This window comes from Suricata suricatta, chromosome 10, assembly GCF_006229205.1.
Source record: "Suricata suricatta isolate VVHF042 chromosome 10, meerkat_22Aug2017_6uvM2_HiC, whole genome shotgun sequence".
Taxonomy (NCBI): Eukaryota; Metazoa; Chordata; class Mammalia; order Carnivora; family Herpestidae; genus Suricata; species Suricata suricatta.
In genome coordinates, this window is record NC_043709.1 from 70,472,836 (window position 1) to 70,486,436 (window position 13,601).

General features: G+C 37.8%; 1 protein-coding gene across 5 annotated transcripts in view; it reads left to right on the forward strand.

Annotated features, from left to right (window-relative positions):
* Nucleotides 1–13,601, forward strand: part of YAF2 (YY1 associated factor 2) — a 73,909-nt gene that overhangs the window by 57,685 nt on the left and 2,623 nt on the right. For 3 of the 5 annotated variants that reach the window (XM_029953542.1, XM_029953543.1, XM_029953544.1), the window contains one exon: nucleotides 13,350–13,502. In XM_029953542.1, coding sequence (XP_029809402.1) covers nucleotides 13,350–13,502 — 153 coding nt within the window. Of the gene's footprint in view, nucleotides 1–13,349; nucleotides 13,503–13,601 lie in introns of those variants that run through there. The other 2 variants (XR_003914194.1, XR_003914195.1) reach the window with 2 other exon arrangements.

Consider the following 13,601-nt stretch of genomic DNA (forward strand, 5'->3'; position numbering starts at 1 on the left):
CTTCCCTCCTGTTGCTACGTCTTTCCCATCCTCAGTTGCTAGGCAACTATTGATTTGCTTTCTCTCTAGATCACTTCGCATATTCTAGAATTTCATAAATGGAATCATATAGTGTATATAGTCTTCTGTGGATTCTTTAAGCATAATTGTTTTGATACTCAACTGTGTTTGGAGTGTGTCAGTAGTTCATTCCTTTCTGTTGCTGAGTGGTATTCCATTATATGAATGTACCATCATTTCTTTATTCATCTGCTGGTGGACATTTGGTTTGTTTTCAGTTTGTGGCCATTACAAATAAAGTTGCTGTGAACATTCGTAAAAGTCTTTGTATGGATATATATTTCCTTCTCTGGGTAAATATCTTGGAGTGGAATGGATCACGTTTTTTTTTTTCATGTTTCAACATTAGGGGTTTTTTATGTGTATGCACATGTGTGTATGTCCTTGAGGAAAGCTCTTATGCCCAGAAAAGATTATTCAGGGACTACTTTCATTATTAAAATTAATGTTCATTGTAGTAATTTCATTTAAAAAAACTGAGTTTTTCTTGGGGCGCCTGGGTGGCTCAGTCAGTTGAGCGTCCAGCTTCGGCTCAGGTTATAATCTCATGGTTCATGGGTTCGAACCCCGCGTCAGGCTCTGTGCTGACAGCTAGCTCATAAGTGTGGAGCCTGTCTTCAGATTCTATGTTTCCCTCTTTCTCTGACCCTCCCCTGCTCATGCTGTCTCTCTCTCTCTCTCTCTCTCTCTCTCAAAAATAAATACAACATTTAAAAAAATTTTTTAAACTTAGTTTTTTCGTAAGTGTTCATTTTTATAGATCTTATTCTATTTATAAAATTTAACAATATTTAACTTTTTTCCCCTAGGCATAATTACTTTTAAAAAGTATTTTAGGTTAATTCTAATGTGGAGCCTGGACTGAGAACTATTGTACAGATAGTATTTAAAGCAAGGACTAAATTAGGTCGCCTTAAATAGCATTTCTTGAGTTTTGTGTGCATAGAAAATATCTGTAGTCCTTGGGCAAGGTCTGCAAATCTGCATTTGCACTAGTCTTCCAGGTGCTGAGACCTGCGTTCGGTTAGTGGAGCACACTTTGAGTAGCACTGTCCTAGAGGGTTAGTGTAGTTAGAAGAGATATCTGAAGACTGAGTCCTGATGCACTCCAAAGTTTAGAAATTGTGAAAGAAGGAAAATAACCAATAATTGAGACTGTGAAAGAGTAGCCAGTGAGGCAGGAGAAAAATTGTGTGACATTCTAGAGGCGTATGAAAAAAGCTTTGCCCAAAGTAAAGGAATGGTAAACTCAGTCAAATGCTGCTTGAAAAGACTAATTAGGGATTGAGCTACAGTTGACCAGTGGATACGGTAGAGTGATTGTTGTTGATATTCAAAGTAATAGTGTTAGTAGAATGGTAGGGACAAGAGCCTGATGGGGTGAGCATGAGAGAGGATAGAGGAAAGAGGTCTTGAAAGGGACTATAGAGAAACCGTTGATGCTTATAATAGAAAGGAGAACAGAGAAATGGGGCAGTAGCTAGGAAGGGATGTGACTTAGGGAAAGAATTGTTTCTCTTTTCCTACTTTTAAGGCAAGAGCTATTGTTTTGTGTTTGTATGTTGACAGGAATAACCTATTTACAGGAGGAAGTATCTCTGAAACAGGAGAGAAAGGAGGTCAGTGGCAGGAATGGCATCCTGGAGAAGGAAAAGAGGCATGGCTGTGATAGGGATAGGGAAGTTATAGGATATGGACACAGGAGCTTGTGGAGATTTCATCAGATAGCTTCTGTTCTCTCTGTGAAACAAGAATCAGGGTCACCCGATAATAAAACGGCACACAGTAAAAGTAAATTCAGTGCTCGGAACACTAATTTGAACAGTGTAATAAATATTTGTTAAATAAATGAATGTAAGGGAGAATAATCTTGGATTGGAGGGGAGAAAACAGTCAGTTAGGTAGATAATACAGAAGGCTGCTGTTGGGTTGGGTGAGAGAGGTAGTCATGGGAATCATAAGGGGGAGCCATTCCAATAATGTGAAAGAAAAATGGGAAGAACTTGATATTTGTTTGCCTAAGGAGAAGGAAAAATTGAGGAGAGAATCTGTTTCAGTTCTAGAGAGTGTCTTTAGGGTTTCAGATGAAGGGAGCTGTGGTGGTGGTTAATGATTTCAGGGGTTTATTAGAGATTCAGTTGCTTGAGCATTCTAACCTAGTTTTTCTAAAGCTGATGTAGTCATCTATTTTATTTTGTCTCTCCTTACCAAGGACCTTCTTAGTAGCTGCCAAGGAATCAAGTCTGCCCTGCTGCCGCTACTTACCAAGAGTTTGGTAGGAAAGATGTGTTCTGGGCTTTTGCAGAAGTGTTTAATGTTGAAAATTAAATCTATAGAGAACTTAGGGTAAAAACTCTTCAGAATACTCAGGTTCTTGAAATGATGGATATTGTTCGTTGCGTTCTGTAAGCATACTTAGGCAAGTGAGAAGAAGAAAGAGTATGTAGTACCTGAGGTGTAAATTTAATTGGTATAGTGTGAATACCTTCAGCTGGTGGTTTTTCCGTTGTGCTTCTCACAGCCATACTCAGGGATAACTGGGAGTTTGGAGCGGGGAGCACTGAGCAGATGTGGGCTTTCCATGTCAACTTCAAGTAGAAGTTAGGTTTTTTTTAGTTTAATATATTGAGATTCCTTGTAAAATTTTGTTAGCATAATGATTCTTCTGGAAAAACAACAAAATTTGAATACTTATACTATCAGTAATATTTGAATTTTGCTGATAAGTCAAATAGTTCTGGTATTAGCAGAGTAGATTATTTCAGTTTTTGGAGGTAGAGAAAACCACTTAGTAAGAACTCTTATTTTTTGATTTAGTAAAGATTTTTATAGAAAACAGACATGTACATTAAATCGTTCATTCCATTTTCATGGAAAAGAAGTAAATGGCTCAAAAGATACCAGCAATTTTTTCAAGAAAGTGAATCTCAAAAGTTGGCATCTCATCAAATCAGTGTTCGTATGATTGTTTAATAGTTGTATTTATTATGCATCATATTTAACTGGTATTTTTCATGATCATTAATAGCGAGATGTTTATTGAGCATCTATACTTGTAAGATCTGTACTAGTGCTGGGGATACCAAAATAAGTGAGATTCCTCCTCTCTCCTCACATAGGGATTAGAATCCAGTTGCTGGGGAGATAGAACATAGCCATGAAAGGATCAACAGCATTACAAAGGCGGGTGCAAGACCTGGATCTTGCAGAGGTGCTGCAGGGACTCCACAAAGACTTGATGCACATTTCTTGTAAAAATATTTTATCATTTAAAAGTCTAAGATAACATGTTATATGAGTGTGTTCTGTGCACCAAATAGACCAGTCACAGAAGGAAGACTACTAAAGCTAATTATTTTGCAGATTAGCTTTTTTTTTTACAATTGTAAAATAAAGCAGCAGATTCTTTATTTGTGTTTCTTGAAACTGAAAAAAGAAAGCCCTAGCAACATTTCTTTAGTTATCATTTTCCCTCTTCCACTTCTGTCCTCACATAACAGTTTTGCTCCCAACGTACAATTCTCAAAACCTCTTCAACCCTCACAACCAAACAAAACAAAACCTCTCTCATTAGTGTCTTTCTATTTTCCTTCTGATTCTCCATCACAAAATCTCTAAAACTGATTTACTATTAAAAAAAAAACTACTTCAGAAAGTCTGGGAGGAAAGAGTCTGAGCAGGCTACAGAATGGTCCCCCAGACTATAGGAGAAATCTGAGAAATTCAGGGAGTTCACACTGAGTGATTTACTTCGGTTTCGGTTTATGCTTGTTAAGCCATTGTAGACTGCACAGTGCTGGGCTCTCTGAGTCTTCACATGATAATATTCTCGATGAATTTTTCCACATACCCAAGAATCAGTACAGAATATTGTATTTTTAAGGACAAAAAGGAAATATGGTTTCTTACATGAGTAGTCATTCAACAGAAAGGATTTTATCATGCAGTATTTTGCAACAATGAACCTGAGCCATCTTGTTTTGCTATAAAGACATGTGATCATATTCTTTTACCTTCTCTGATGCTTAGCATCAAAATGTACGTGATGTGATTCATAAGTAGACAGATTCTGAGGGATAGGTATGTATACCTAGTCTAAAAATGAAAATGGTAATTTTGGAGCAAAGAAAATGGTTGTTCTCTCTTCAAAATTTATGAGCCATCATGGTTTTCAAAGTAAAGTGTTTTGATAATGCCAGTGCAAGAAGTGGAAGTGAAGATAAGCCAACATCTAGTATAGGTGTTTTTGAAATCATGAAATCAGTATTACAAGGTAGATATAGTCCTATGATTAGGCCTAATAGCCGATGAGGAGTTAGTCAAATTAAAAACTTTGTCTATGAATATGAGGGCGATCTGGCTGTGACATCTGTCATCCCATTGATTGCCAGGGTTGATTTGGCTAATCTGGATGGTTAGGTGGGTGTTCCCTTCCTCTCTCACTGTGTCCCTGCCAAAATTGCATGCTCAGAGAAGTGGAGAGACTTCCCTGACAGAGGAATACCATTCTTCAGTCAAGGGTATAGGAGTAGCTGCGCTCCCCTGCTAGAATCTCCAAATAAGCTCTCAAGGTCCATTTATAGGAAAACACAGGGTAGTAAAGCTTCCAAGACTCCAGACACAGCCAAATGAGGCACTGCACATGGAAGTTCTTTAAAAAAAAATTTTTTTTTTAAGTTAGGGGTGCCTGGGTGGCTCAGTTGGTTAACTCAGTTTCTGACTTCATCTGAGGTCATGCTCTCATGGTCTGTGAGGTCAAGCCCTGTATCAGGTTCTGTGCTGACAGCTCAGAGCCTGGAGCCTGTTTCAGATACTGGGTCTCTCCCTCTTGCTCTGCCCCTCCCCAGCTTGCACTCTGTCTCTTTCTCTCTCAAATATAAACATTAAAAATTTTTTTTAAAATTAAATTTTAAAAACTTTGTCTATATGCCTTTAAAAAAGCACATTATTACAGAATAAAAATTTGGGTTTAGTATATTTTTAAAGTTTTAGTAAAATTTTTAATGTTGAATTTTATTCTGTAAATTTATGTAATGATTTAAAGTAGTTTTATTTTTATTTTTTTAGATGTATTTATTTATTTTGAGAGAGAGACAGCAAGTGCTCATGAACAGGGGAGGGGCAGAGAGGACAAGGAGTGGAGAGAGAATCCCAAAGCAGGCTCTGAGCTGTCAGCCCAGAGCTGACTTGCAGGGGCTTGCTTGATCTCACAAACTGTAAGATTATGACCTGAGCCAAAATCAAGAGATGGATGCTCAATCAGTTGAGCCACCCAGGTGCCCCTTAAGGTATTTTTTAAAAAAGACCCACATTGAGGGGCGCCTGGGTGGCTCAGTCAGTTGAGCGACCAACTTCTGCTCAGGTCATGATCTCGCGGTTCGCAGGTTCAGGCCCCACGTCAGGCTCTGTGCTGACAGCTGGGAGCCTGGGGCTTGCTTAGGATTCTGTGTCTCCTTCTCTCTCTGCCCCTCCCCCATTCGTGCTCTGTCTCTCTCTGTCTCTTAATAATAAATGTTAAAAAAATTTTTTTAAAAAGACCCATGTTGGGGCTCCTGGGTGGCTCAGTCGGTTAAGCGTCTCAACTTGGGTTTAGGTCATGATCTTGTGATCGGTGAGTTTGAGCACTGTATTGGGCTCTGTGCTGACAGCTCAGAGCCTGAAGCTGCTTTGGATTTTTTGTCCCTGTCTGTCTCTGCCCCTTCCCCACTTGAGCTCTGTCTCTGTCTCCCTCAAAAATAAACATTTAAAAAATTAGGGGTGTCTGAGTGGCTTAGTAAGTTAAGTGTCTGACTCTGGATTTTAGGTGGGGTCATGATCTCGTGGTTTTTGAGTTCCAGCCCCACATTGAGCTCTGCGCTGACAGGGCGGAGCCTACTTGGGATTCTCTCTCTTGCCTTTTCTCTCTGCCCCTCCCCTGTGCTTGCTCACCACCCCTCCACCCCCCGCCTCAAAAAATAAAATAAAATATGGGCACTGGGTGGCTCAATCAGTTAAGCGTCCAGCTTCAGCTCAGGTCATGACCTCACGGTTCATGGGTTCAAGCCCCATGTCAGGCTCTGTGCTGACAGCTAGCTCAGAGCCTGGAGCCTGCTTTGGATTCTGTGTCTCTTTCTCTCTCTCTGACCCTCCTCTGCTAGCGCTGTCTCTCTCTGTCTCTCAAAAATAAATAAAAAACATAGAATAAAATAAAAACTTTTAAAAAATTAAAAATTTAAGAAAAAAGGCCGATGCTCATGGCTGTTTTTCCTGATATACTGACAGTTTAAACATGAACTAAATAAAGTTCTTCCCACCCTGTTTATAAACAGTTCATTTTCTGTTTTTTCTTATAGCACACTTTTTTTTCTTCTTAGTACTTTTGATAAAACTCACTTTTTAAAAGTTTACTTTTTATGGTTTCTATCTCATCTGTTATGCAAATTCTTTGAGTGCATGGACTATATTTGTCTTACCCATTGTGAACCTCCAGCATCTGTACCTGATTCATGTAAGTGTACAATAAAATTTGTTAAACAAAACAAGGTAGCTGTTTATAAAATCTACTTTGGTTAGGTGTTTTTTTTTTTTTTTTTTGGGTTTTTGTTAGCAGTGTATTGACAGACTCAGAAGTTTCAGCTGTTTTTACTCACTGAAATTTATTATATTGCTTCATTTTATCATATATTTTAGTGTCATGGAGACTATTTCTTTTGGATCTATGAGTTAGGCTGCTGCTTTTAGACATGAACCAGTAAATGTTTTATATCTTATTTGTTTTGCTTGTCCAGCTTGACAAAGCTAAATTGTGTAGAGGTTGATCAAGCTTGAAACATGTTTTTCTTAAAGTATTTAGCACATAGAATTTTTGTTATGGGGCAGTGGGGATAGAAGCAGACACGTAGTTAGAAATGGCATATACCCAGCAACAGGTACCAGTTTCTACATACATGGAAAATCAAGGAGCTCCTAAAAATGTTTCATTCTGATGGTATTGTTGAAATTTCACCCTTTCTTATGTTTCAGTAAATCAACAGATCTGTAAAATTTTGCACAGTCTATTTGGGCTATTTATGAAGGATACGTAGACATATGGAGATCCCCCAACTTTTGAATATCATATTACACAAGTTATAATGTAGTCATGACTTTATGTACAGAAGATGATAATAGAATGCAGTCAAGATGTGGTAATTTACTAATTAGATGATTTTTGTCCCCATTTTAACAGAATCTTTGGCATTATGGGTGTATTGTCAAAACCATGAATGATAAATCCCTGAATATAAAAAGGCATATCTAAAAAATTTCACCCTGCTTCTTATTTTCTGAGTTATCAATCTGCCACCTCTAAAATTTCCTACTATCTTGTATATTTTTCTCATAAAGTAGAAAATGGATCATAGTTCAAACGTCTTGTTTTTATTTAAAAGTTTTTTAATATTTATTTTTGAGAGAGAGAGACAGAGTGCAAGCAGGGGAGGCAGAGGGAGATGGAGACACAGAATCCAAAGCAAGCTTCAGGCTCCAAGCTGGCAGCACAGAGCCCATGGTCGGGGGAGGCTTGAAATCACGAACTGAGAGATCATGACCTGAGCCGAAGTCAGAAACAACTCAGCCACACAGGTGCTGTGCCCCCATAGTTTAAACTTTCTTAGTATCCGTGGAGATATGAGGGCTTCCTTTTTAGTAGGATATGATGAGGGTGAGTCACTCTATGATACACTGAAAAGCTAAGCTGTGTTCCCCGATCTTCAGCAAAGGACCTTTAAAGCACACTCAGCCTCTAGAGAGCAGCAGAGAACTTCATTTCAGTAATTAGCCTGTATGTGTACTTGTGTGTTTATATTTTGTGCTGCCTTTTCTCCCAAAGCTGAACCAGATCAAATAACCCTAGAACAATGGACCTTTAAGTAAATCATAATCTTTAAGTAACAATCAACTGTCATTAAGAATAAAGGAATGGAGCAAAACACATTTAGGAAAGTCTCAGATAAAAAGAGAAAACGGTATAACCTCTCAAGAACCATTAGTCTTGAATTCATACTTGTCCAAAGGACTGCTTTGCTTATATTTTATTAAATCTTTTTAAAATGTTTATTTAAATTCTCGTTAATTAACATACAGTGTAATGTTGGTTTCAGGAGTAGAATTCAGTGATTCATCACTAACATATATTTTATTAAATCTATAAATCTAACAACTAATTAACACCAAGTATATCAATACCTCCTATTTAGAGTAGAACTGTTCTTAGCTTTCCTGCAACTGCCTTAGTCCATATGAGCTGCTATAACAAAAATACCGTAAAAGAGGTGGCTTATGAGCAACAAACATTTATGTCTCACAGTTCTGGAAGCTGCAAGGTTAAGATCGTGGTACTGGCAGATTAGCTGCCTGAAAAGGACCACTTCTTCATTGACAGCCTTTTTCTTACATGGCAGGAGAGGGTCTCTCTGGGGTCTCTCACAAGAGCACTAATCATGAGGGCTATACCACATGACCCAAACACCTCTCAAAGTTCCTCCCACGCCCAATACTATATCACCTTGGAGAGGTAGGATTTCAATAAATGAATTTTGCAAGCTACACAAACATTCAGTACACAGCACTGCCCTTATAAATTCCCCTGATTTCTTTCATTTTATTCCCATTAGGGGGAGAGTTCTCTATCCCTCTTATTCAGGTGTGCATCCGATTGGGTTATCCTTATGAAATGTCATCGGATTCATTGTTTCAATGCCATTCTCTTGATTATGTATGCAATAGACCCTTAACACTATTACTTCACTTGCAGTTTAATGTGGTAGTCTTCTAATTTGTTTTTGGACCAGCCCCTTACCTGATTAGTTTTTGTTCTTTATGTATGCATTTATGGAGTAGTTTGTTCTTTTTTTAATTTTTAAATATTTTGATATTACTTATTTTTGAGAGAGAGAGAGAGAGACAGAGCACTAGCTGGGGAAGGGCAGAGAGAGAGGGAGACACAGAATCCAAAGCAGGCTGCAGGCTCTGAGCTGTCAGCACAGAGCCTCATGCGGGGCTCAAACCCATGAACTGGGAGGTAATGACCTGAGCCAAAGTCGGACGCTTAACCGACTGAGCCACCCAGGCGCCCTTTGAGTAGTTTGTTCTTAACACTGAGAGTATAACATGAATTTTAGATTCGTAACTCATTTAAAAATAAATTACAAATTCATTTAATTCAACTATAAGGTTGACTTATGAAGCAAATCATGCTCTAATATTTTCAGATTGATGGGCCATATAAAAAGGGGAAATGCTTCTAGAAAGATTTTGGAGAGATAACATTTGTTAAATATGAAAAAGACTTGGCAACAGTTACAAGAGGCCAAAGTTCGGGAATTAGGATTGTCCCTTTCTCACATTAAAGCGGGAGTAAGGGGGTGCCTGGGTGGCTCAGTCAGTTAAGTGTCTGACTCTTGATTTTGGCTCAGGTCATGATCTCATAGTTTGTGAGATCGAGCCTTGAATTAGGCTCTGCACAGCTCCAGACCCTGCTTGGGATTCTCTCTCTCCTTCTCTCTCTCTCTTTCTCTCTCTCTCTCTTTCTCTGTTTGTCTCTCTCGCTCTGCCCCCCATCCTTCCCCCAGTCACACATGTGTGCATTCTCTCCCTCTTTCACACACACAAATAAACTTAAAAAAAAAAGTGGGAGGGGCGCCTGGGTGGTTCAGTCGGTTTAAGTCTCCGACTTCGGCTCAGGTCAGATCTCACGTTCGTGGGTTCGAGCCCTGCATCAGACTCTGTGCTGACAGCTAGCTCAGAGCCTGGGGCCTGCTTCTGGTCCTGTGTCTCCTCCTCTCTCTGCCCCTCCCCCTCTCGTGCTCTGTCTCTCTCTGTATCAAGAATAAATAAAACATTTAAAAAAATTTTTTTAAAAAGTGGGAGTGAGATGTTAAGGAACAGTGTCGCGTAGTAGATGGGTAGTCACTTGGGAGACAAATGCTGGCGGTGTGAGAGAGTGATTGATCAAGTTATAAAAATATTCTGTACTTAACCACAGTACAAGAATCATGTTCCTGAAAATCTTGATCAGAGAATCCATGATTGAGATATTCAGGTCTTATAGGAGCATAGCATTGGGGAACTGATGTCATTAATGAATGTAGGAAAACCTAGAAAAATATACAATTTTACTCAAGGGCAGCACTAAATAAATATAATATAAATAAAATATATATCTGGTTATCAAAAATGGCTACTCCATAACATCAATTTATTGATAGAAAAGTCAGGATTTCTGCTCTGGTTCAAACTCATGTAAATTTATTTCAGTGTTTGTAATTTTTTATCTTAATTCAGTTTAATCATTAAGATTTTTGTTAACTTATTTTGCACTGAATTTTAGGATGGAGGGACTGACACAGTATAATACATGATAAAGGAAGTCGCTCAACCTTTATTTGTTATGGAAGGAAGAGATTTAGAGATCCATATTCCCTGAGAGACCAAATGATGACTATACCTCTACTGCATTTTATATCTTGGAATGACTCAATTTTAGGTGATTCACTATTGACTAGGCATTAGTTTAAACAAATATTTTCTCAATCCTACCGTACCTTTGAGCTTTCTTTTCTTTTTCCACTTTCCAACATAATTAAAAGACAAATTAATTCTCCCTGCTCTTTACTACTTGTTTACTTCTGTGTAGTGAGTAGTTGATCCTGTCCAATGAGTAATCTTAGAGACAGTACTCTTTTTTCTTTTTAATTTAATTTGAGAGTACACGTATGCGTGTAAGAGAGAATGAATCCTACTCCATGCTCAGTGCAGAGCCTCGTGACGGGGCTCAGACAGGGCTCTATTCCCACCACCCTGAACTCATGACCTGAGCGAAAATCAAGAGTTGCGTGCTTAACCGACTGGGCCACCCAGGTGCCCTTCACAGTACTCCTTTTCTTAAAAAAAGTATCTTTTTTCCTTGTTAAACTTAATTTTATCATTCAACAACAAATACTAAGTGTCTAGTATTTTTTCAGAACTGTGCTAGGTACTAAGTTATACAGTGGTGCATAAAGCTGATACCATCCCTTTCCTTGTGGAGATTTACATGCTAGAAAAGAAAACAATACAGCTGCAATTCCAACAATCTCTATGTGCCTCATTTTTTCCCCATATAGCATTTAAATGAACATTTCAGACTCTTTATTTTTTGTTTGATTCCACCCACATAATATTGACTCCATGAAAGCAAGGATTTTTGTTTTTCTAGAGGAGACTCTGTTGGTTAAGAAGGGAGAAAGGTATACACAATTAGTTACCATGTTTTGGTTCTGCTTCTTCAGCCTGTCTTATATAACCCCTCTGCTGCTTCCTTAGTTCAAGCTCTTTTTAGTTTTGCCTGATCTATTAAAGTAGCTTTCCTAACAGTTTCCTTGCCATTCTGAGGTAACTTTTCCCCTTTAGACTGCTGCCAGTAATCTTTGTAAAAATAAATTCTGAATTTCTTCAGTGATCTCCCATCTTTAAGGGGAAGTCAGACTCCTTAGCTTTTTATTATTGGATTTCATCCTATTTAGCCTTGCTTTTTTTCATTGCCTTCCCATTCCCGGCTCTCCATCTCGATCTATATTCGGCAGTAGTAACAATATATTGCAATTCTTCAAGCTTCTTTGTGTAGTGTGGGCTAGATCAGAGGCAACAACTAACTCAGAAACCAGTTAGAAATGAAAATTATCAGGCTCCACCCCAGGGCCTGCTGAATTGGAAACTCTGGGAATAGGGCTAAGGAAGCTATAAACAGGCCTTCCCGGTGATCCTGATGTACCTTAAATTCAAGAACCATTGTGTGTGTGTGTGTATTTAAATGCTCATTTATTTTTGAGAGAGTGCGTGCACAGGAAAGGGGCAGAGAGAGAGAGGGAGAGAGAATTCTAAGCAGGTCCCAAGCTGTCAGTGCAGAGCCTGATGCAGGAATGACCTGAGCCAAAAGCTTAACCAATTGAACCACCCAGGTGCCCACAAAACCATTGTTTTAATCCATTTTTTAAGTTTTATTTCCTTATCAACCTCAGCCATTAATTACCATGCTTTCAATATCACTTTCATTTGTATAACTCTTAATCTACAGCATTAATCCTGATATCTATGTCAAACCTACTTAAATTATGTTGTATGTCTTTCCTGGATATGGTTTCTGTACTTCAGACTCTGTAGGCTTTAAACAAAATTAATCATCCATCTACTGAAATCTGTTTACATACTGTGTTTCCTATTTACTCCATGAAAGGATTCTTCCTTAAAGTTTTGGATTGTATTAGATAGTGCAGTATTTTCTCATTGGTTTCTATTTTGTTATGGCTCTAGAGGAACAACAACAAAAAGATTCTTTAATAACTCTACTGACCAAAATGGGTTCAGGATTTTCAGGCAATAAAATTACTGTTTTTTTATAGACCATCTGCTAAAATTTATGTTTATCTTCTTCTCCCTTCCCTTACCTTTTCATTCCTCCCATTTCCCCTCCTCACTCTCTGTCTCTCATTTTAAGAACTTAGAGATTGTTTACTTTGAATCTTGACCACAGTTGCCCAAGTTCTACCATAAAGCTGGAGGGATGACAGTTTGTAGTGGCACTAAAGCATGAAGCCATTTCAGGTATCATGGTGCAATTTTTGCAATAGGTTCTCAATATTTTTTAAATGAATAAGTGAGTAAGTAGGCAAGTCTCAAAGGACTAGACAGATTGCCAAGGTCAAAGAATCATGCTGAGATTGTGGCTAGAGCTAAAAGGAACCTCGAGCATTTTAGCAATAAAGAGTGAGAAAATTTGACACTCAAATATTTATTAAATGAATAAATGAAATATTTTAGAGGAAAGAACAAATAGCCATTGTCACACATGGTTAGGTTACCTGTTTCCTTCTATAAGGGAGAAGGGATACATTTAAAGGTTATTTCAGTATAAATGTTCAAGTTTTTAAGTTTTTGAAATTCATGTTTATTTATATGTGTGCTTCCCTGTGAGCATTCAGTTTGATATACTTTTTGAAATAATTTTCACATTGATTCATGTAACAGTTATATTCTCATGGTTGACCATATATCTTGGGCTGTAACTTTTAACTGTTAATTATAGTTCCCTTTTTGTTGGATAGGAAAGACAATAATTTGTGTGTGTATGTGTAAGATCTGTTAAATTGCACATTAAATTATCTCACATATAAGGATTTTTTGTACTTGAAAATAATGTCATGTATCTGTATTCTTAGAATCTGAGCTATTCTCATAAAGAATGTATATTCTTAAGTTATAATAAAAAAATTTTCTTTTTAACATGCACACAGGAAACCTCGACCTGTCTCCCAGTTGGTTGCACAGCAGGTTACCCAGCAGTTTGTGCCCCCTACACAGTCAAAGAAAGAGAAAAAAGATAAAGTAGAAAAAGAAAAGAGTGAAAAGGAAACAACTAGCAAAAAGAACAGTCATAAGAAAACCAGGTAAATTTGAAGAGTGTTTTATGGCATTTTTGAAATAATAAAACAAACCATTAATTTAATATTTTCTTTTGACATTAATTTATTCATATACAAAGTAGA